Here is a 25,344-nt window from a genome sequence, read left to right as displayed (position 1 = left end):
GGATACGTTACCGCTACGCCGTTAGCTGCAATTTAATGCGCTGATATTTCCCTTCATATAAACTGAAACTTTGTAACATGACTAACCTTCTTGCATGAGATAAAAGACTCTCAATTTTTATTTATATTTTATCGTGGATTTAGACACCAGGGCAAGAAATTAGCAAGCTCCTGTAAAGTGGTCTGGTAAGTTAGCCAGTTAGCAAACCTCAACGTTAACGTTTGTGATGATCAGGGTTTTTAAATATCAACTTTACTCATTTAATGCAAACCAGGCAGGGCATGTTTACGTTAGAACAAGTGCTCTCCTATGGAGCAAGTATTAGCTAGCTCTCAGCCATTATTAACTTGACACCTCAGGTTCACAACAAAGTCAAACTTCATAAGTCAGCTAGCGTTAGCCAGGATAACGTGAAGTTAAAGGCGTCAGTGGATTAATTAACTTAGTTGGTAAGCTCTGGCTGTCCGTTATACATTATAGATGAGGTGACCAACAAAGGAATTTTTTTTTAAATACTTTCATCACGATTAAACGACTTTGATTACCGGTGAAATGGCTGACGGTGACGACGATGTCCCCTTAATTTTGACCTGGGACGACGACACAAACAGCGGTTTGCTGACGGACGACGCATCTGAAAGACCCGATGAAAGTAAGTTATATGCTGTTTATTTATTTTGCTTTTCCGTGTTATGAAGAACGCACAGAATCGTCTTATCTGGAGTTTTAAACTTATTAGCTGTCCGCAGTTTGTACATTGGCCGTTTTCCCCCCGAAACTAGTAACGTTTAGTATGTTAGACCGCTCATTCAGGAGCAGATTTGCATTGCTTTGCGTTCTGTACAATTAACGTTACTCCAATATTTTCTTGTACCCATCTACTTTACGACTATAATCTGTTCTATTAATAGCTGATCTATATGTTTTTGACTGTGCTAAACTCGTAAACTGGCGTTTGTGACGTTGCGGTCATCTGATGCTCATTGTAATGAGCAAACGATGTAAGCTTAATTGAGCGTGTGTCAGACAACGATAGTCCACATAGTTCACTGTAATCGTTGGCCAACTCACAACAACTCCTGATTATGGCTGTGATAATATACTTTCTCAACACACAATGAGATGAAGATAAAGCATACAAAAGCAGCCGAGTTGTAGTTGAACGAGGCTAAAATACTGATCACACTTTAATCAACATACACGCGTGTTTGTCGTCTTATTGTTTGTTAGTTGTTAGTGTCTTTACACCTTGAATATGTTGATGCCTACGTGACTAAAAGTTGTTTACACGCGATGTCAGTCGCCTATTGTGTTCATTCTAGAGACTGCCAAAAGAGGGATGCTGCGCATAATGGATAGAAAGTTGTATAGATAGGCAGATAGATGGACAGTTTGGCTAGATGGCTACATACTGCTATACAGCAAGGTAATTGCTTGATAGGAAAGGAGTAAGTGAAACCATCGAAGTAGAACTCTACAGCCGAAACCAGTGTTATGTTGGAGTTTCAACTGTGGACTGGCCTTTGTACCACACACACACACACACACACACAGAACCAGGAACTGACCTCCTGTGTCAGCATTTAAGCAGATACCTCTCTGTTCTCCATACATGTTATCCTGCCCCCCCACACTTCCCCTCTTGTCTGTGGTGGTGAGCTGAAGGGGGTGTGTGTTTTTTTGCCCTCTCCTTTTGTGTTCCCATATCAGCAACAGGGGTGCAGTATGGATTTTCTGTCCTTTTGCAGCTATAGATAATTGTGCTTGTGCTCAGCATCTTTTAAGAAGCAGTAGGTTGTCGGCCCATTTCCTGGAGTAGATAGATAGATAGATAGATAGATACTTTATTGATCCCCAAGGGAAATTCAATGTCTCAGTACCATACAGACAACACACACACATTCACTAACAGCAGAAAAAGTAATTAAAAATATATAATATAAAAACACAACTAAGCAATAACGACAGTAGAAGATAAAGTATATACTAAATATACTAAAAAAGAAATTATACTAACTAACACTTAATCTAAATCAATTCTAAAAACAGTATCCACATAGTGGTGATTAATCAATCAAGAGGCGCTTGCAATGACTGAGGCAGGGACTGAGCCTGTGATTCTCTGTACATAGTAAGGTAAGGTAAGGTGCTCTGTGTGAGTGAGTGTCATGGTGATAGTACAATGGTGATGGTGGTCATGGTGATAGTGCAAATGAGTAAATCCAACAGTGCAACAGTGCAAGAATAGAGTCTATATATCTATATATATATATATATATATATATATATATATATATATAACTATTTTAAGAAAAGGTATAAGTGTGGCCACAGTTTGGCTATGGCATGGAGGGAGGGGTTGTGCTAATGTGCTAATGTAGCACGCAAACAGTGAGGCAGAAAGACGGTGGTAAAAAGTGGCTAGTGGACAGACAGTATCCAAACATGGAGGGGGTGAAGAGGCAGACAGACTATGCAGAGAAGTCTATCTCTCCTCTTCCCTTAAGTGAAGCATTGAACAGTTCAGGCCCTGGGGACAAATGACTTCCTCAGTCTGTCTGTTGTGCATGGCAGTGAGCGTAGTCTCCAGCTGATCAGGCTTTTCTGCTTAACAATAGTGCTGTGAAGTGGGTGACACTCATTGTCCAAGATGTTGATCAGTTTGTTCAGGGTCCTTTTGTCAGATATTGAAGTAATGCCATCCAGTTCAGCTCCCACTACAGAGCCAGCTTTCCTTACCAGCCTGTCAATTCGCCCCGCATCCTTCCTCTTTGTGCTTCCTCCCCAGCATACCACTGCATAGAAGAGGACGCTGGCAACAACAGACTGGTAGAACATCCTGAGGAGCTTGCTGCACACATTGAAGGACCGCAGCCTCCTCAGGAAGTACAGCCTGCTCTGCCCTTTCTTGTAGAGTACGTCAGTGTTGGCTGACCAGTCCAGTTTATTGTCCAGGTGGAGACCCAGATACTTGTAGGTGCTTACCACCTCCACATTGACCCCATCAATGGGGACTGGTAGCAGAGTGGGCTTAGACCTGCGGAAATCCACCACCATCTCCTTGGTCTTTGAAGTGTTGAGTTGAAGATGATTGAGTTTGCACCATTGCACAAAGTCCTCCACCAGGCTCCTGTACTCCTCCTCCTGCCCGTTCCTGATACACCCCACAATTGCAGTATCGTCAGAAAACTTCTGCATGTGGCATGACTCGGTGTTGTAGCAGAAGTCAGGGGCCGTATTCACAAAGAATTTTAAGGCTAAAAGTAGCTCCTAAGTGGCAAATTTAGGAGCAACTCCTAAAAATAATGGGTGTGTCACTCCTAACTTTAGGACTCCTAATTCTTTTCACTAAAAGTAATTCACAAAGCATTTTAGACCTAAAAGTAGCACCTAAGTCTGGGACAGATTAAAAGAAGTCGAGAGGACTCCTAACTCACTAAGACCTCACAAACCGCTTTTTGTGGCATTTCACGTTGCGATGTTTTGAAATGCGTATGCGGCTACAGGAGCTTCCAATCGCGAGGGAACAATTTTGCATTGTAGGTATAAAAGGGATGCAATAACGCAACCAACAACAACAACCAAAACTAGCCTACTCATTGTCAACATGTAGGCCTAAATTGAATGTAACGTTTCATTGTGAATCAAATTAAAATGTTCTCTTTGCAAATGTAGGCATATGGTGACAGATTCATTTAATATTGTTGCAAAGATACTGCATCAATCCGTATGTTTCATTAGGCTACTAGGCTATTTGTTTAGCCTTACTCTTTATTTTTTTAGGCTAGGCCTTTTTATTATCATCTTCCGTCCTTGTGTAGCGCATGCATTCTCAGACCTGTCACCTGTCACTCATCATCGTAAGGGAGGTGTTTGGAATCATTCCCGCGTTACAATCATCAGCCAATCAAGGTGGTCACTTCAGTCAAGCTCGTGCATGAGTAATGATGTCATCCGTAGCAACGAAGACTCACTCTTAGTTTAGGAGGTCTGAAAGGCTTTGTGAATAACTTTTAAGAGAAAACTCCGATTTAGGAGTACTCCTAGTGGTAAGATAAAAGGCTTTGTGAATACGGCCCCAGATGTACTGTATACAGGGTGAACAGGATTGGAGAGAGCACAGTTCCCTGTGGCGCTCCAGTGCTGCTGATCACAGTGTCAGAGAGACCGTTCTTCAGTCTGACGAACTGTGGTTGCTCGGTCAGGTAATCTGTAATCCAGGTTACCAGGTGAGCGTCCACACCCATCTGCATGAGCTTGTCTCCCAGTCGGAGGGGTTGGATGGTGTTAAAAGCACTTGAGAAATCAAAGAACATGATTTTCACAGCACGTTTCCCCTTGTCTAGGTGAGAATGTGTCCTGTGTAGAAGATAAGTGATGGCATCATCCACGCCCACTTTCTCCTGATATGCAAACTGTAACGGGTCTAGTGCATGGCGTACCTGGGGTCTGAGCATACCTAAGACCAGTCGCTCCATTGTTTTCATCACATGTGATGTAAGAGCGACAGGTCTTTAGTCATTAAGCTCACTAGGGTGTGGCTTCTTAGGGACAGGGGTGAGACATGATGTCTTCCACAGTGTTGGGACTTGTCCAAGGCGTAGGCTCAAATTGAAGATGTGCTTCAGTGGCTCACCCAGTTCAGCAGCACAGGCCTTGAGTAGCCTTGGACACTGTCTGTCAGGCCCCGCTGCTGTATTGATGCGCAGTGTCTTTAGTTGGGCTCTCACTTGATCTGTTGTGATGATGGGGGGTGTAAGGGGAGGGGAAGGGGGAGGGGTGCATCTGGGATCTGTGTGTCTGATGGCTGTTGACTGAGGTCGTTGTCACCTCATTGTTCGTGATCGCCATGTGGGGGAGGGGTGCAATATCCAGTGATGGTGGGGGTACGATAGCCTGTGATGATGGAGGTGAGTGTTGCACTGGTATTGTGGGGGTGGGGGCTGGGGGATGTTGGACAGACCACCGCCATTGGAGCTGGAGCAGGGCAGTCAAACCTGTTGTAGAAGTGGTTCAACTGGTTCGCCCTGTCCAGGTCCCCCTCCACAGAGCTGCTGCTCTTCTTCAGGCCAGTGATAATCTTCATGCCGTCCCATGCCTCCTTCTAGTTGTTTTCCTGCAACTTCTGTTCCACCTTCCTTCTGTAGTCCTCCTTAGTCTCCTTCAGCTTGACTTTGAGTTCCCCTTGCACGCGCCTCAGCTCTGCCATGCCCCCCTCTCTGAACGCCATCTTTTTCCTGTTAAGAAGGGTCTTGACATTGCTGGTTATCCAAGGCTTGTTGTTGGGATAATGTTGCCAATCATGTGTTGTGATCTCGCTGCTGGAACGAGGTTGGTGTTGTGAAGCCTTGCACACGTAGCCTAGAAATCTAGACGCACCCTAGCGGCAGCAAATTAAAAAATTTGCTGCCAGGGCTAGTCTAGCAACTATCCGTTGGCTTGTGAGCTCGAAAAATTAAACTTCTATCAGGCCAATCAAATTGTGTATAGAGCATCACAGTCCCGCCCCTCCTCCGAGAGAGCTTAGTTTCCGGAAGTAAATTTCCCATTCATTTCTCCCATTGACGTTTTGGAAAAATCCGTATCTAAAGAGTTTTAGAGCATGTCTTAGGCTAATCAGCTACGGCGTAACTCATAAGCATACAACATATCATTTCGAGTGAAAAAACGAATAGAAAGTCCAAAAAAAGTCAAAGGTACAAGACTGTGTACATATTTTCATTTCCGAGCGAAGGAACTACTCATCCCATAAACCACCGGGCCTCACTGAAAAATATATAAGCAGCACGAACCAGCGCGAAATATTCATTTCCAACCGGCGACAGCAGCGAACCATCTCCTCCAAACAATGATTTTTATATAGTTAATAGCAGTTATTTCAGGAGTAATCGTGTAAATAATAGTGTTTTGGTATTGAATGTTATATTTACCATCGTGTATTTTATATCGTGTGTGTGAAAGCGGTAAACGTTAACGTTAGCAACATTGTGCAGTGCTTCGTATCTGACTGCCATCCTGATGCATGGGCCGGTGCATGGTCTGCTCTTGGACCACCATATTCAGTTTATTAACTTATTATTACACAAAATGTTCATTAAATGTACGAAGAAGTATTTCTAGGTTAATGATTGATATAGCTCGTACAGTATGAAGGCTACAGTAGCCTAGCTAATGTTAACTAGCATTACCAACCTCCCTGCAAAACTCACCACACAACTTCGTAGGTTTGATAGGTCTTGTTCCTCATGCTGGCCCATACAAAACCCACAAGCTGACCCTCGACACACAACAGTCAATAATGTGACCCGATTTAAAGTGGTTTTCACCCTTTTGGACACTCTTGATTTCGTCCTTGAAACTGAAATATTCACGGGCCGGGGGCATGGACGGTTTGCTAACCATTTTACTGCAGTGTCTACTAGGGCTGCACGATATTAGGAAAACATGCGATATGCGATACCATTATTGAGTACTGCGATAACGATATAATTTGCGATATTTAAATATACTGCTCAATAAAGGTTTTCCACACATATTTTGAAACCTTCCACCCTTTTCTCCATTCTCAAACTACATTCACAGAATGTCTGACAGTTCTTGCAAAATAAAACACTCGCCTCAAAAGTTTTACTTGTGCTCAGAACCAAACAGTGACAGAGTGATTCAGTGTATGATTGAAGTGTTCCCTTAATTTTTTTGAGCAGTATATTTAATGTTTTTTTTTCCATTCTGCTTGCTGCAAACATACACTGTAGGGTTGGGGGGGGGGGGGGGGGGGGTAAATGTATAATTACAGAAATAAATGTATAATTTTTAAATAATATAAAATATCATGTAGCCTATATGGCCTGATCAAAGTGGACAGCTAAGAGACCTACTGACTAGGCTATCGAAGTTGTGTGGAAGATCTGCTCCTAATCCTCATAAAAGACGGGTGGACAGCATATCTGAACACTTGTGCACCAACCAGCGGAATATTCCACATTGCCAGCCTTCGATGGGCCTAGCAAAGAAGCTAGGCCTACTTAAGCTATATCGCGGCAATCATCTCAGTCTGTAACCTCATACAGTACGCTGCGCATCCCACGTTATTAGGCTACCGGCATGCCGACTATGAGGGCAGCGGAAAGTGAAAGTAATTGGGCTGCAATCGCACAGTCCAGAAGTAGGTTAAACAACTTTTACAAATAACGAATCCTGATTACCTCTGTGCTGCTGTCTGGGGCTTTTGCTAAATGCAAATCATGAAATACAAGCCTTACAGACAGTGAAAGACAACTTCTGATATAACGATAACGAAAGAAATTGTTTATTTTAACACGGTGGAGAAGGACGCATTTGCGCTGTGTTTGTAACACGGCATCCTTCATAAAACCAAAATATTCCCATATAACAGACGTGCTTTTCCTTTTAGTCACTAATTCCTCTTCACCCAAGTGTAGCCTACCTCGCTCGACTCACTATTTTCAGCCATCACGACTTAGCTCCCGCTTTAACACCTAAAACACCACACACCTAAACTGGTAGGGGACGGGCTTCTTGGGCTGCATGACCGCATCAGTTTGGTAAAATATGTTGACATTCAGAATGTGAATACACCATAGACTGTATGGAATGCGCACGGCACAGAAAATGTATCGAATTTATCGAAAATTAAGTAATCTTTGCGGTATGTCCATCGCAAGTGTTGATATCGCGATAACGATAGATTTTAGATATATCGTGCAGCCCTAGTGTCTACCCGGTGGTAGCATCCAGCTTTGCTATCAGCTAGCTAGCTAGTTCAAAGGTTTAAGTTCTTAATGGGGCTATACAGTGCTTTTTATGCCTCGTCTAAGTTGATGTTTCATATAAACAACAATTCATGTTCATAGAAACAACAAGGTCACAAAACATAATATATTTCATACCTGTGTTGCAGCATGTAGGCTAATGTTAGCAGCATTATAATGACATTCTAATGTCTGAAAGGCTAATGATTAGCTAGCCTATCGGCTACCTGAAAAGTTAAGTGTTCAAACTAGCATTTACAGTGTTCTATTTGATGGTGTATTGGCCCTGACTAAGTTCGTGTGATATATAAACCACAATCCTTGTTGATACAAGTACCAATGTTCGTCTAGAAAGTTTTTATTCACATTAAGATTTTCACCATAGGCAGTAAAAGACTCCGCCATCTTGTCAATAATTTTCGCTGATTCAAGTTTCAAACTATGACCGAACAGCCTTTCCACCAATCAGAGGCATCACCGTGGGATTGTGGGATTGTTCAGGATTGTGGGTAATGAAGTACTTATCCAAGACATCGCGAATAAAAGACATTTATCTCAAAACGAGGTTAGTGCCCCGTGAACTTTTGGCGTCTATATGAGCATACACAATCGCTTAGTACAGCCGTAGCTGGTTTTGAGTCTACCATGTGCAGTTAAGTTTTTATGGCTTATACCCGAATTGTCAATGGAGAAATTGCATTGAATTCTTACTTCCGGAAACTCCTGTGGGCGGGACTGTGATGCTCTATAGAGTCGTTAGGCAGGCATAACATAATGATTGATGGCAGAGTTGCAACGGTTTGGCTTGAATCCCCTGCTACTTGAAAACAAAGAAGATGGATGTTGCTGTTGGCGAACAGTGTGACACGAGTTAAGCTTGTTTTAAGTTGGCAAAAGTTTGAACTAGCCAACTAGCTCCGCTGGTGGGAAAACGCATAGGACTCATAGCGCTGTCCTATTGCGTGCAGAGGGAATTTGAAAGACAACCGATTATCCTGCCCCTCGGACTGAGCGCTACAAACGGTGAGTCCCCAGACCCTACATTTTAATGTGGGTCTGGCTCGTCAGGCTATTGCACACGTACAGTTCTGCCCGAAATAGATGCCCGGGCGATAAGTGCCCAAAGTGCGTTGCAATATGGCCGCAGAGTAGAGGGAGTTGCCTAAAAGGACTTTGCTTGGACTATAGGCTATGGCTCAGTGTTATTGGTCATTGTGTCATGCTGTTGTGTTTAACTTGTTCCATACCGATGTTTGGTACTGAAGTGAGGGATAGTTAAGAGATTTAACTCAAGGCCAGACAGTGTCATCCTAACACATGTTCTCCCAATTGAATGAACACAGGTTATTGCCCTGTGTCACCATTTGGTTTTTGAACTAGCCTCAGGGTCTTTCTGGCAGTGAAGCCTGAAGTTCTGTAGTGTACTGTAGTGTATAGACTCTGTGTAAAATGGCCTTTAGAGTGACAAGCCCCAGATCATAGAGTAAAATTGCACTTAACCCGCCTTTCCTGTGTTATCATGTAGCCCGGCCTTCTAACTTTGTCCTTTTGGAGGGATCTTATGCTTTATGACATGCGTGCCCAGCCCTTATGCTGTAATTAGCCTAACTTGCTTAAAGAATACTGGCCCTTGTGTTTTTTGGTTTCTAAATATTTTTACCAGGAGGGGCAAAAACAAAGTTATCCTGTGACTGCAATGGAATTTAGCTTTTACATTTTGGGGGTAAACAACAAAATAAATGACAAGCACGTGCTCAGAGGATCCTGCACTGTCCATGGGTGAAATATGCACACAGCAAACAGACCAGCCTAAAGAAGGTGTGACCTTAGAGGAGCTTAATGTGGTTTCCAGGATTTATTTTGAGTCGTGGAGGGAGTAGGACAGTGCTTATTCATAAGGTCACGCCACTCCATCAGAATGGAGTTATAAAATGTTGCAGAAGTCTGAGGCACTCACACGGGTTAGGCCTAGGCTAGGCTATATGTTTAAAATGCCTTTAATCTCACATCGCTATCCAGTTAAAACATGCCTACGCATTGCAGCATAATAGCCTTTATTAGGGCATCAGGATGGAGTTATATTAAAATAAATAGTGTAGTTATTTCCTGTGTATTAGCCGCATTGTGTAATAACCGCAGGACAGTATTTTATGCAAGTAACTCATTGAGTGCCAAAAACGTAATATTAAGTTTTTCCTTCCCATGCGTTGAGTGCCAAAAACGCAATATTACGTTTTTAGCTTTTTTATTTAATTACGAAACTAGACACTCTAACACACCTTATATGTGATTTTGGGAACTCTGTGATGAATGGAAATGAAATATATGACGATCGTGAAACATATGAAAACGCACAATCTGGACATTTTATCTGGACATTTTATCATAACTCGGTTGCCGCTTTGGGTCGAATCAGTGACGCATGCACGTCTGGTCAAAACCAGGCCATTTTCGTGGGTCTATCACTAGGTGGCAGTCTAGCCAGGTCTCGCTGATCACTTCCCGGAAAGTTTACACAAGTAAGTAACAGGCAACACAAAAAAACTGCGATTTTGATGAAAACTAGCCACTGTTTAGCTTGGGATTTCTCAGGAACAGAGGCGTGTAGAAATACACGGTTTGCACCCACCGAGAGCTTAAAGTCTCACCTTTTAATCGAGCTATTGTATGTGTTCATAGCTATAACACAGAATATGCTGTGGCTGTACAAAAATCATCAACAATGGTCTAGATTGCTGGCACTCTAGGACAAAGCTCCCGAAAACAGCTTGGCATTCAATGAGTTAATACCATATTATCCGCCCCCGTGTATTAACCTCATAGCTGAAGAAATTTTGCAAAATCAGTGTATAAACCTCGGCTAATAGTTGGGAAATTACGGTAATGGTTTAGTCAGCTCACGTTTCCGTCTGTCAAAGAACGTCTACAAAACGTGACAAATGTCTGTGTCCTACTTTGGATGACCCACTTTAGCCCTGTTTGTGATGTGCCTTGACTTGTAGAAGATAGGCTACTCTTGAATCAAATTTAACTCTTATTTGAAACATGATTACTGATGTGTCTGTTGGATCATGCTAAACTGAATATCTGAATTACTGTATACATTGTCACACCTCTTTGAGGTTTCAGAGAAGCGAGTGTTGTTGTTCACACCCCTCTGGGTGGTTGTGTTGACTAGCCTCTTTCAGTTCAGTGTCCTTAAAGTCATGCACTTTCACAGAGCTCCACACCCAAGCACAGTTGTCATGTCTAAATAACATCTGCCTGTGTTCTTTTTTTGTTGAGACTATGATTAATAGCTTAAAAATCTAACACAGGCTCTAAAGCTGTTAGCCTTTTGATGAAAGGTTAGCCTTTTTGTCTGCCTTTTGTCTTTTGATGAAAGCTGTTAGCCTTTTTGTCTGAAAAGATATAGAATATTACATTGTATCATATTGTATTTGGTAGAAGATGCATCTCAAAGACTGTGAGATAAGCCTGAAGACCCCAGCCTCCACTGTCCTTTCATCAGGATGAGTGGAACGGACTGTACACTGTCTCTTGTGAATGATTAATCTCCAGTGTGACAAACATGGTCAGACAGGGTGCTGCTTTGCTTAACTGCTAGTATCCAGGGTGCTGTCCAGTCGGTGTGGACAGTCCGAAAATAACGCAGCTATGGAGACCAGTGGCCAGCATGACTTCAAGAAAGGAACTGAAGAGTGGCCAGTTCACATTTCCTCTTTAGGGAAGTTTGCGTGTTGTGGTATGTCACTGTTTGGGAACACTTGTTTGCCAATCAGTGGTGTTCAGTCCAGTGGTGCTTTGGTTTGTCTAACCGCTGTGTTTCCTGCTCTCACGAGCCGTGCAGTCCGGCTCTAGAATGTTGCATCCAGGGGTGGATGTTTCACCAGCCCAGTTCGATTTTTGTGTGTGTTTGAAACTTTGTACTTCTTGCTCTTGGATTTACAGATGGAGTTAGTGGGTACAATATCATGAACAACACCGCCATGCCGAACCCAGGACTAACAAGCACAAGAACCCAGACTTCGCTTCAACAGAGCTGGGAAATGAACTATCAAGAGGCAGCCATTTACCTACAGGTACATCATTACATATTTATTACATATTTGCATATGTATTCATTTGCCAGACACATTTATCCAAGGTGACTTACAGCAATAGGACAACATTTATGCAACAGAGCTACAACTACAGCAATAGAATAACATTTAAGCTACAGTACAGAAGAGACTAGCTAGGTATCATATACTCAATACCTCTGTCTCTATAAAACTTGATGTTTTCATGCTTTTACAATAGTCTTAAGATTATTGTATTTTATGCACATAAAAATATAAAGGTGAAGATGGATGGAATTTAGTAGTTTTATCCAAAGAGATCGTATGAAATGTATGAAAAGATTATAGGGTCATTCCACGTCAATTCAACCAGGGCCTCAAAAAATTCTGAAACAATTACCAGGTGTACCTATGTTACCCAGGAGACACTGTAAAATGACTCTTATGTAAGATCAATACTTTCCAAGATACAGCCAGTTTCACAGGGGGAGGGGGGTGTCGATTTTGTTCGGGCTCTTTTTTTTGTCAAAGTTCACAAGCCCACAGCGCAAGAACTAAACCATGTAGGAGGCTCAAGTTTTGCATGCTGGTACATAAATAGGAATTGTATGTAGCAAAATCGTCACGTTTGGTCTGGATAATCCTGCATGGTCATAGCTGTCCCTCAAAGTTGATACAAATTTTATTGGAGTTTTTGGCTGGGCTCTGTTTAAGCCTTCAGAAGAAATACTTGTACTCAACATAGGCTCTTGATTTATTTTCCTTACTGAGATAAGTAGAAACACTCTCACAAAAAACAATGAACAGAAAATAAATTCCTTCAGGGTCTGAACAGCAGACCTTACAAGTCTAAAAAATCATTTTGCTGAGCTTTCTTGTTAGAACAAAACCATTGAACAAAGTTGATAGCACTTTTAAACAATGTTTGTTTGTTTTTGTTTTAACCCCAAACACAGGAGGGCGAGAACAACGACAAGTTCTTCACCCACCCGCGAAACCCACGGGCTCTGAGTGCGTACCTGTTCGCCCACAACCACCTGTTCTACCTGATGGAGCTGGTGACGGCGGTGCTCCTCATGCTGTTGTCCCTGTCTGAGGCCCCCGCCGTGCCCTCTCTGCGTCTGGACGTATATGTATGCACCTGATTGTGTGGGTGTTAGATAGACAAGATGGATGGACAGATAGGACTGTGTCCAGCTTACTCAAAATGCTGGTCTAATGACTACTCAAATAGCTTAAAGTTCAGTCTGCCAGTGTACATGAATGAATAAGTCAGGATGAATAAGCCAAAGCTGGTATATTATTCTTAAAATGTGAGGATAATTGCCATTTTGGTATGTGTAGTCTCCATAGAATCATGCATGCCTGCCTGTCATGGCTTCCTTATCCTATGGACTACCTATATAATGGCTGCCTCTATAAGATGGGTTTCCTGTCAGGGTGCAAATCTTCCTGCCTTTGTGCATGTGACAACCATAACATATGACAGTGTTCATGTACTTCAGAGACTTATAAAAAAAACAGTCACACATTTGACCTTGCCCAGACAGTAATTCTGTTTTAGTGTGTGTTTGTGATTTGCACCGTCAGAATGACTTGAATAACTGTAATTTTATTCTCTGACCTCTAATGCTGGAACTGACAACCAGGAGCAGACCCTTTGTTTATGCTGTGGTTTCATATGAATGTAAATGCAACTGTTTAACCCTTAAAGGTGTGGGTTTTTGAACATTCTAACATAAGATTCCGTTCTGCAACAATTCTGGTTCTAAAATTCTATGAATTCAATCAGAGCCCTAGAGACATAGATATATATGCCTAGATAGTTCTGATATAAGGCTCTGAATTCAATGAACCCAGATATTCTTTAGAACGTTAATTTCCTAACATTCCCGTCACACCAGTGTTACAGTCCACCTTTAAAGGAACCATATGTAAGATTGTGGCCAAAACTGGTATTGCAATCACTTTCAAATTACTGTAGAGCAGTGTATCCCCTCCCCCTCCACCATGACTCGAGGTTGCCAACCTGGATGCCAAAACACTACTGACTTTGTGATTAGTAGATAGGTAGAGGGTGGCGCATCAGGCCAAAACACAACATGACATGACAAAACATCAACATCAGTTGAGGGCTGCAACTTCACTTTTTAAATGACAATATCCTGGCCGGACTACTGTTGTCAGTGATATAAGTATTTGAAATTAACATGATTTCTTAATGTCTAGTGACATATCAGGGCCATTTTATGATTAATTGAAATACATTTCTTACATATGGTTCCTTTAAGGGATAATGTACTGTGTCCATAAGCTTACAGATAGCATACACAGAAAGGGCAAAATTAATGTAGAGTAAGGAACAGACGGGTCTGTCCGTATCTGTGAATGTATTCAATGATGAGCATAAACTAGCCGTTAGCAGGCCAGCGCTATGCCCACTCATGCCCAGTCTGCTGCTGTGGGGGATCTCTGCGCTGTGATGGTCCTCGTCACTGAGAACGCTTGTCTTCCTCAGGTGCATGCGACGCTGGAGCTGTTGGCCCTGGTCATGGTGGCGTTTGAGCTGAGCATGAAACTACGCTGGCTTGGCTTCCACACTTTCATTCGGCACAAAAGGACCATGGTTAAGGTAAGGACACAGTGAAACATATAGCTATAGGACCATGGTTCAGGTAAGGACACAGTAAAGGGTATGGCTATAGGACAGTGGTTATGGTAAGATCACAGTAAAGAGTATGACTTTAGGATCGTGGTTAAGTTATTCATTCATTAACAAGATTAGGGTTATGGTATAGGTACAGCAACAGTATGGAAATAGGAACAAATTCACTGTTATGGTATGGGTATAGTTAAACACCTATGGTGAAGGTATGGAATATGGTTATACAGTACTGTAGAACCATGGTTAAGGTAAGGACCCACTATCAGGACTCTAGGTTTTGGTTTGAATACAATAACAGCACCAAAATTACCATATGGGTATAGAGGAAGGACTATGATTCATGCATAGGTGCAGTTATAGTTATATGATTGTTGTTTGGGATATCCTGTGTTAATGTTTCATATCTTTGCTTTGCCTCGTGTCTCATTGTTTTGCCTCATGTCTCGTTGCTTTGCCTCATGTCTCGTTGCTTTGCCTCATGTCTCGTTGCTTTGCCTCATGTCTTGTTGCTTTGCCTCATGTCTCGTTGCTTTGCCTCATGTCTCGTTGTTTTGCCTCATGTCTCGTTGCTTTGCCTCATGTCTCGTTGCTTTGCCTCATGTCTCGTTGCTTTGCCTCATGTCTTGTTGTTTTCTCTTGGATGTGGCCAGGCGTGTGTCCTGTTCATCCAGTTCATTGAAGCCATCGTGGTGCTGGTCCGGCAGACATCTCACCTGAGAGTGACCCGGGCTCTCCGGCCCATTTTCCTGGTGGACTGTCGGTACTGTGGCGCTGTGCGCAGGTGAGAGATGGGAAGGCTGCATTAGGGAAGTGGAATGCGATACTGTACGTGGATGAACTCTACTTACTTAACATGGAAAAGAAAACATAGAGTACTAATTATAGGCATTCACTAGTCCTGCATCACTCTACAAAATGAGTAGCGAATGGAAATTAAAATTAACTTTTGTTCTAATAAATGTTTATATTAGTGTTTACTTTTAAGACTTTTCTGTATTTGATTGTTTGTTTTCCTGTCAACTCACTTCCTGTGTCCCCTCTCACCTGTTCCTCCAGAAACTTGCGGCAGATATTCCAGTCCCTTCCTCCTTTTATTGATATTTTGCTGCTGCTTCTGTTCTTCATGGTGATCTTTGCCATTCTCGGTAAATCTGCACTTCCTTGTCTGCTACTTTTAGACGTCACTAATAAATATGACTCCTGCGTGGACTGCAGTTCTCATGTTCTTGTTCTCACCTTCTACAGGTTTTTTTCTGTTCTCATATAATCCAGCTGATCAAGTAAGTCAGATTTGTGATGTTTCAAAATAATTTAGGGATGCAACAATACATTTATGAATTAGTTGTCAACTATTAAATTATTCAGCAACTATTTTAGTGATTAGTTATTTTATTTTTTTAATAGTTTTTAGGAAAATACCTCAAGGATATTTTTCATGGAAAATATCTCAAAACTCTTCTTAAACTTAAATATTTTGAGCTGTACATGCTCCTCAATGACGGTAAATAAATTATCTTTGGTGTGTTTTCACCATTTCCTGCTATTTTATCAAACAACTAATCCATGAATCTCAAAAATGATCGACAGATTAATTGACTATGAAAATATTTGCAAGTTACAGCCCTAAAGTAATATGACATTTAAGCACTGAAAGAGAAAAATGGAATGAATGTGTGCAATGTCAAATGCAATAGAATATATGGATGTGAACTGACAATCCCGAATGCTTTGTTTAATGAGTTCTATTTTGGGCAATGTGTAAAGCCATAAAAGATTATGAAAGGGTAGTCATGGGTATCGTTGTCAGTCAGGGCCAATATTACCACTATGTCCCTGAACTTTCCTTTGGAAAGTTAGAGTGGCCTGCTATAGTTTGCCTACTGTTAGCTTGTTAGCTGTTAGCAGACTGCTGTAACTTTGAATGTGCTCTCAAAGATGCTTGTTTTGGTGACTAATCCCATTCTCTGTCTCTGTTCTTTACCAGTATTTTAGAACCTTAGAGAACAGCATAGTGAGTTTGTTCGTCTTACTCACAACTGCCAAGTAAGAGCATAATGTTATTGCATTCAAACATATCTCTTATCTTTTCTATTTTTTCCATATATTCACAGCACTTAAGAACTTAGGCATCTAGCATCTTGAACATCTATCTAGATCTAGAATAGGAGTCGATTCATTCTTTAAGGTGCTGAATGTTTAGTGTGGTCTCTCCCCAGTTTCCCAGACGTCATGATGCCAGCGTATTCACGGAATCGCTGGTCTTGTGTCTTCTTCATAGTGTATCTCTCCATTGAGCTGTACTTCATCATGAACCTGGTGAGGTTTTTTTTTTATTATTATTATTTTCTAATGAGAATGGATGCTGGTTGCTAGCCTAGCATTGATTACTGTCAAATAAATCGCTGATCGACACAAAAAGTCAGCATGTGGGAGATCAATGATTTTGCTGACATTTGAACATGGTGGGCTGTATGCTGTAAGTAGTGCTGGGTACAGTAACAGTTGGAGGGTGTGAAATATTAACTTAATGAATAAAAACATTATTTTGGGGGGCTTTTATGCCTTTAATCTGATAGGACAGTGAAGAGAGTGACAGAAAATAAGTGGGAGAGATGGGGTCGGAACAAGAAATGACCCGGGTTGGACTCCATAATGCCCATGCACCATAATGCCCCCTAGTGGCACTCTGTTAATGAATTCATCCTCTATCTCCACTCTGTGTCCTCTCCTTTCCCTGAAAGCTCCTGGCCGTGGTCTTTGATACTTTCAACGGTGTGGAGAAGATGAAGTTCAAATCCCTGCTCCTCCACAAGAGGTCTGCCGTAGAGCATGCCTTTCAGCTGCTCGTGAGTCGACAGGTGGGTTTAGGGCAGCGGCAAAAAATCCATTTCAGAAGATGTTTAATTAGGATTAAATACACCTGCTAAATAAGTACCATAATCAATCAATGATTGATTGATGTATGATTGATCAATGAGTACTGTCCCTTTCAAATAAATGTATGTTGATAGAAGTGCATATCTGTATTTTGCATTTTCATTTTGCATAGAAAGGTGTCTTTTGGATGAATGTTGAAGTTTATATACCGGTATGTGCAATATGCTGATGATTGTAATCCCACAGAGACCGGACGGAGTGACTCTGAAGCAGTTTGATGGTCTCATGCGTCACTACCGCCCCCGGATGAGTGCCCGGGACCGCTTCCTTACGTACAAGGCTCTTAACCATTCAGGGGTTTCCATGTTAAGGTACGTCAGTAAGTCATGCCGTTTGTATTGACATGGTGACCACGATGCCCCATTTTAAAATCTGTATGTTATTATTATTTCTTTTCAGTTTGCAAGACTTTTATAAGTTCTACGAAGTGATTGGTCTTAAATGGAAGGTATGGTTGCATAGTCATCATTTAATGCTCATTATGACCAAACTGTGGAGTGGTTGAATATTTAGATTAATACACATCACACGTTTGCCATTCCTACTTCATCAAATGACATCTTGTGTGCTTTTTCCATATTACTCTTGTTACATTTTAGAAATGTCTTTGTGTTAATAGATCTAAGTACATTCAGGGTTTGGTTAATTAGATGCTGCTTCTAGTGTGATCAACATGTGTATGTGTACTTCTGTCTTAGGCTCGACGGAGTGGAGAACATTGGTTTGATGAACTACCGCACACAGCTTTCCTCATTTTTAAAGGTAACACCATCTAATCTATTCATTCATTCTAAGATTCTAATATGTCTTGTTTGTTTGTTTGTTTGTTTGTGTGGGTGTATCCCTTTGTTCTTGGTGTTTTGAAGTGTTTTGTACTGTTATGACTAATTTCACGTTTTACTCAATAGGGATAAACCTCCTTGTAAAATCCAAGGCTTTCCAGTATGCCATGTGTAAGTCCATGTTCTGTTGATTTTTCCTTCCTTTCTTTATCGCATGCATGAAGAATGTCATTCAGTTAAAACATGTTTGTTAATTCATGTTTATTTATTCAACAGACATTGTTGTTGCTGTTAATGGGATATGGATATTAGTTGAGACTACAGTATTGAACAGTAAGTTTTCTGTTTACATGTTTTCTGTTTACATGTGCACAAAGGAGTAAAGTGGAAAAAAAATGTATATTTGAAGAGTTTGGTTCCAAAACGTTGTGTCTCCGATTTTAAAAACATTAAAAAAGTCAGGCTTGTCAGATGTGTATTTCAGGTAATATCAATCAAATTGTGTTGTTTTGATTGAGTACAGATAAATCTAATAGCAATACCCAATTACAGTTCTACTGAAATAACTTGTAAACAAAATGTAAAAAAAAATATTTATGGAAATTCATTGAAATGGTGGATATGGTGTTTCGGAACCAAACTCTTAATTTGTTGACACATGACCAAGGAATATACATACACAAGATATATAGTGTGTAGTCACTACTCAAACTAAGTAGTCTACTAAAACAGGCCTTCCTTTACATAACATGTATTTTCTGTCACCACAGGTGATGTGTCATGGTCCAGATTTGTCCCTTGGAGCTATGTGGTCTTCCTTACAAGTAAATGTTTTGTTCTATATTATTTGTTATACATGTGTGCACAATATAGTACAAGAATAACCATGAACATGGCCATAGTAACGTGTGTATAATTTCTTCCCTTGTCATATCCAGTCTATGGTGTTGAGGTGATGTTAAAAATCACAGGTCTTGGACCACTAGCTTACTTCAGCTCAGGATGGAACTTGTAAGTTTGTGCACCTCTAGCACACACACTTATTGCATTACATACACATTACACAGAGTATCTAACACACAAACAACACATGCTGCAAATGCCTAACATTAGTCCCATATACAGTATGTAAACTTAACTGATCTCTTCCTGTTATCAGGTTTGATTTCTCCGTGACTGTGTTGGCCTTTCTGGGCTTGATTGCTCTGGCCTTCAATATGGAGCCATTCTACTTTATTGTGGTTCTCAGGCCTCTTCAGCTTCTGAGGTATTAGCATGAACCTGCTTGCTGTATTAAGCCTTGAGCCTGTTTGTACTGTTATAACTCTGAAAGCCTTGAGCCTGTTTATACTGTAAAACTCTCTAAGCCTTGAGCCTGTTTATACTGTATAATTTTCTAAACCTTCAGCATGTTTAAACTGTATAACTGTCTAAACCTTGAACATTTTATTCTGTATAACTCTAAACTTTGAGCATTTTTATACTGTGTAACTTTCTCAACCTTGAGCATTTTATTCCGTATAACTCTCTAAATCTTGAGCATGTATATACTGTAGAACTTTCTAAGCCTTGAGCTTGTTTGTACTGTAAAACTGTCTAAACCTTGAGCCTAAAACTATATAACTGTAAGCAATGAGCCTGCTTATATTTTAAAACTCTAAAAGCCTTGAGCCTAAAACTATATACAGGTAACTTTGAAAGTCTTGAGCCTGATTCTACTGTACTGTATAACAGTTTGAGCCCTGAGCATTCTTACACTGTATCTGTAGGCCCAACTACACATGGATGCTTTGAAAATCTGATTTGCTCCTTTGCAGTGGTTCTTCTGATGACGCATACTTTTGCTGTAATTTTTTTTTTTTTCTCAGATTATTCAAAATCAAACAGAGGTATCGCAATGTGTTGGACACCATGTTTGAGCTTTTTCCACGTATGGCCAGGTAAAAGAAAATATTTTCTCGAAAAAGTCTTTTTGTCAAATTCTCTTAAACATTCTCAAACATTTTTACTCCATGTGCCTGGCGTGTTGCTGTCTGTATGAAACTCACTGTCCAGCTCTCCCTTGTGTCTGTAGTCTCGGCCTCACCCTCATCATCTTTTACTACTCCTTCGCTATTGTTGGGATGGAGTTTTTTGCCGACGTTGTCTACCCTAACTGCTGCAAGTAAGTCAAAGATCTGTTGTTGTTGTTGTTGTTGACCATTTAAAAACTTCAGGAGACTGACGCTGCCATTCTCTTTGTCTTATCTAGCACCAGTACTGTAGCTGATGCCTATCGCCAGATCAACGTGACCATTGGCAACGTGACAGTCCTGCAGGAGGGATACTATTATCTCAACAACTTCAACAATATTTTGAGTAGTTTTGGTATGCATGCATTATTTCTCACATACCTCTTATAGTTGCAGATAACATGTTAATTTTGTTTATTTCTTATACAATACCTTACATTGTGAAGTCACAAGTCTGGATGCATGGTCTGCCAACTATCTCCTCTGTTTCCTTTAGTGACGTTGTTTGAGCTGACTGTAGTTAACAACTGGTACATCACCATGGTGAGTGATCCGGAAGAAAAATACTCCTTGTTGTTTTTCTACACTCCGCTGAAGTGTTTGTGCACAGCTCTGTGTCTGTGTCTATATATATATATATATATATATATATATATATATATATATATATATATATATATATATATATATATATAATACACATACATGTATACATACATACAAAAATAATTAATATAATATTAAAATAAACTGGTTATGTCATCCAAGTTTTTAATTTACAATTTCATTATCTCCATATTAACGGTAAGTCCATGAACATTTGCCTGACACACTTAATTTCATTTCTGGTGTTTTCTTTTTCTTCAGGAAGGGGTGACCTCTCAAACAACTCACTGGAGTAGACTCTACTTCATGACTTTCTACATTGTCACTATGGTGAGAGACTTTTATTTTGATGAGCACATTTCAAAGAAGTTAGCTGTTATCAAAACACACCTTGCAGGTTGGCCATGGAACTAATGTGAGTCTTTTTTGAAATCTGGACTGCAGGATGGTTTTAAAGACCCAAGAGTAAACTAGTTTAAACAAGTAAACAGAGCACAGGTGTTTAGCTGTGCTGAAACTCAACTGAAGATGCTTGTGAATCATCTGTCTAGGCAAACTGCTTCTTTGCATTAATTACTGATAATTACCATCATTTATTACAGTTGTTTTGTCTGTTTGGCATACATAGGTTGTGATGACCATTATCGTGGCCTTTATACTCGACGCGTTTGTCTTCAGAATGAACTACAGCCGCAAGAACAAACAGGAAGAAGCTCTCGAGGATCCAGAAGGTCCAAAGCTTTCATGTGCACAGACATTTGAAATAAATCACCTCTTGAACAGATGAACACATTGTTTAATTACACATGTATATGTGCAATATGTGAACTTACCAAAACGACCACATCAGTATATCATATCAGACATCGGTATTTCAAAAAGGCTTCAGTGTAACTCTCTTCAGAACTCTCTTTGTAATATATAAAGCGCATTTTCAAGCACAAAGGTAACTCTTGAGTGCTCTCCTTTGAGTTTAGTCCCTGACCTGTTACTATGCATTTTTTTAACATATATAACAAGATCTGGTAGCATTGTGACGTTACAGGTTTAGTAAAGTGATGCGTTGAATACGTTTTAATGAGAATCCTTCCCTCCTTTGTTGCCAGGTGAGAAGGGGATCGTGTTTGAGGCGGAGGTGAGCCGGGCAGAGGCGCTGCAGGCACTGGAGTTCTACAAACACTCTCCGGCCAACTCCAGCCTCAGCTCCCTCCACCAAGTGTGTGTGGCCATGGAGCGCGGAGGGGTACATTTCTTAACCCGCAGCACACACACACACACACTCACACACATACATACATACACACACACACACACACACACACACACACACTTGGGTTGGGCCTTATGGAACCAAATCAGACTCAACCAAATCAACCAAAATTTTGTATGTGTGTATCACGACTTAAAACAAAATTCTAATTCCAATTCTACAAGTACGGATCTGTAATACAGTGACAAATCATCCTACAGTTCCAAATATTTTACCATTACAAATTTATTATACAGTTACAAATCAATGCTCTACGTACAAAAAGCTGCCCTACAGTTACAGATCTTCTCTGCTTACATAATTGTAAAAGGGTTCTCCAATGTTTTCTCAGTTAGCCTTTTAAAATGATATCAGATTAATACATAGAATGTGCCTTTGGAACATTAGATGCATGGTTGCTGATAATGGGCAATGTAGATATTGCATTAAAGATCAGCCATTTTTTTCTACAACAGTCGAGAACCCTTTTGCAATTATGTAAGCACATAATGTAATCTGAAAACTGCTGCCCTGATTAAAAAAACCATGCAACTGATCTCAGCTGGTATTTTCTCTATAATGGAGTGGAATAGAAATTTCAAAGTGACTCCAAACTTTTGACCAGTAGTGTATGTGTGTGTGTGTTACAATTTGTAACTGTAAAACTGATTTCTGACACAAAACTGATTTAGTTTATACAAAATGTGTTCAATATTACCAATATGTTCTTTACCTACAAATCCTGTGGTTAAAAATCTATTGTTTCAAGTCTTGATACACACATACAAAACGTTTGAGTCTGATTTGATTCCATAGGGCCTCAGATCATGGAGGTGTGGACACTTACACAGATACTTACTCATTTCGTTAGGTGTACTTGTTTTTTGCTAATGAATTCTTGATTCACTGATGGTTTTGAACAAAGACAAACAACTGCAATGTGTTGGATGTACACCTGTGTATGTTTTGCCAGACATCATGGTTACATTTGTGAAAATACTTTTTTTTTGTTTTGTTTTTGTTCATTTCTCAAATGTTCTTTGCTACAGCATTCCTCTGTGGTCTTCCTTGGACGACGGTCACGCACCAAAAGTGATCTCAGTATGAAGATGTACCAGGAAGAGATTCAGGTTGGTTTTTCGGAATAGGATGACAAGGGTTGTGAATGTCAGAGCTAAATACAAACAAATGTTTTCCTGCAGTTAACAAGCACTCACATATTTAAGCAACTCTGAATAAGTCACATCAAAATGAATCCCTGGTTCTTGTAAAAAGCCATCCATGAGCTTTCCTGGAGTTCGGTAGTGGAGGTATTGTGTTGTGTGGATTTAGATGGATGTGTTTTATGTGTTGTAGGAATGGTATGCGGAATACTCCAGAGGCGACCTCACTCCGCTGGGCGAATCTCCTGAGAGTGACCTCGACTGCCCGGTCATCTCCCCGCACAGTATCAACTAGGCCCAGGCCTGCCCAACCCAACTAGACCCAGGCCTGCCCAACCCAACTAGACCTAGGCCTGCCCAACCCAACTAGACCCAGGCCTGCCCAACCCAACTAGACCCAGGCCTGCCCAACCCAACTGACACTCACACGCTCTAAAACGTTTTCTAAAACGGAGCAGTCCATGGACCAGGAGACGGTGTGATCACGCCACATTCAATGGATATTTGTGGAACTTGATACACTTAATACCATCCTGTTTCTTTAAGTAAACTGAGGAGGGCCTGCCCCCTTCCTATCCCGCCCATTCCCCACTCCACTCTCTCTCTAAAGGACCAGGAGAGCTTCTCAGAGACCAATCGGATGTGGTTGCACATTTCAGGACCCTTTAAAAAAACAAAACAAAGAAACAAGTTAACATGACTTCAGCAGTGCTGCAGGATGTTGAGAAAGAACAGTTGGGTCACGAGTCCAGTCGTCTACCCAGATGGGGCTGTAGAGTTATCGAAGCTAAGCTAGGTCTTCCTGCCTTTTCTACGTGTTTTAGCATTAGTATCCTGTCCATGTTACTAGTAGCCACTATGGCGTCATGTCTTACGAAAATGCCTACGAAAGTGCGTTCTTAAAAAAAAAGCATCAACAGGACCTTCGCCGTGACCATACACTGCTACGAGGAACACCAGCTGTGCTGCTGTGGCACACACACTTGTGTCCAGCAGAGCCGTGCTTCTTGGTGGCGTTTCTGTCATTATACTCCTCTTTACCCTCGTTTTCCAGACCACCAACTTGCTTCTGGGTTTAATTAAACCTCTATTGAGGTGCCATAGCTTTATGATCCTATTAGGATCATGTCGATGTGTGTAATAATGTTTTGTGTTTGGATGCCCTTACATGTATTTTCTTGAAGTTAAGTAGGCTTCGGGCCAGTATGAGGTTGGCTGAGCGTATGATGGGGGTTGACACCACATCGCACTGTAATACGACACCGTGCCCTTATACTCATATCCAGCATTATGGATATCTCGCAGTATATCACTTTTTTCCTCAGTTCAACACTATTTGTGACAATCATGCGCCATTAGCTCCAAGTATTGCCACAGTATTTCCCCCTCTTCATCTTAGCTTATGATAAATTAATCAGGAGTTTGTTATGTTATTAGAACTTAAACCCCAAGATATATGGACAAGCAGTCAGACCGCATTAACACAGGTTATATATTTTATATATGTATATATGTTTTATTTACATATATATAACACAGGTAATTACATTTTTGTATAGATAGATAGATAGATAGATAGATAAATACTTTATTGATCCCCAAGGGGAAATTCAGGGGGTCTCAGTAGCATACAGACATCACACACAACATGCACTTACAGCAAATGGTAAATATAAGTATAAGTATAAACATATAACCAAACACCACTGTACAATAGAGACAGTAGGAGATAAGAAAAGCTAACAAAACTAACTGCATTTGATATTTTTTTCCTCAATCATTTTAACAAAGTGACATTTTTTAAGGCCCGTTATGAATAACACTGAAATTCAAGATGTTGTTTCAATCTCTACACATTTTCAGTTCACGTCCAGCACTCCTAATGACTTATTGTCACAATATGTGTTTTTTTCTTAGGCCCATAGGGCAGTATGTTACACGGTAGCCCTGATAAAACTTCAAATAAATACTAGATTATGTCAATAAATTAAAATAGGTGTTCTGGTCTTCCTCAAACAGTTACGGAGCAGTTGTAATACTAAATATACTGGCTGTTACTTGAACTATATATATTAATTTAAAGCCAGTGAAAAATTT

The 25,344-nt window shown here is 40.7% G+C and overlaps 1 protein-coding gene across 1 annotated transcript; it reads left to right on the top strand.

Moving 5' to 3' along the window:
• tpcn1 (two pore segment channel 1) lies at positions 1-24,798 on the top strand. The gene is made up of 27 exons (XM_076274225.1): positions 1-652; positions 11,724-11,854; positions 12,790-12,966; positions 14,352-14,465; positions 15,149-15,279; positions 15,555-15,643; positions 15,744-15,778; positions 16,483-16,541; positions 16,715-16,814; positions 17,240-17,356; positions 17,622-17,746; positions 17,835-17,883; positions 18,134-18,197; positions 18,344-18,388; positions 18,494-18,550; positions 18,988-19,041; positions 19,156-19,228; positions 19,377-19,484; positions 20,086-20,157; positions 20,292-20,381; positions 20,469-20,584; positions 20,726-20,772; positions 21,097-21,165; positions 21,464-21,566; positions 21,942-22,078; positions 23,134-23,214; positions 23,441-24,798. The coding sequence occupies exons 1-27, from the start codon at positions 553-555 to the stop codon at positions 23,540-23,542; spliced, it is 2,445 nt and encodes an 814-aa protein (XP_076130340.1). The 5' UTR covers positions 1-552; the 3' UTR covers positions 23,543-24,798.
• Positions 24,799-25,344: the final 546 nt, after the last annotated feature.

This window comes from Alosa pseudoharengus, unplaced genomic scaffold, assembly GCF_046254945.1.
Source record: "Alosa pseudoharengus isolate Yale_2024_CS ecotype anadromous, Long Island Sound unplaced genomic scaffold, YU_APseudo_1.1 YU_APseudo_1.1_scf_8, whole genome shotgun sequence".
Classification (NCBI taxonomy): Eukaryota; Metazoa; Chordata; class Actinopteri; order Clupeiformes; family Clupeidae; genus Alosa; species Alosa pseudoharengus.
The sequence above is the reverse complement of the archived record's forward strand: the minus strand, read 5'-3'. Positions and strand labels throughout refer to the sequence as shown.

Coding starts and splice junctions, on each gene's coding strand:
- tpcn1 (XM_076274225.1), top strand. CDS start 553: ATGGCTGACGGTGACGACGATGTCCCCTTAATTTTGACCTGGGACGAC. Junction 12,967..14,351: donor CTCTGCGTCTGGACGTATAT/GTATGCACCTGA, acceptor TGTCTTCCTCAG/GTGCATGCGACGCTGGAGCT. Junction 17,884..18,133: donor TGATTGGTCTTAAATGGAAG/GTATGGTTGCAT, acceptor CTTCTGTCTTAG/GCTCGACGGAGTGGAGAACA.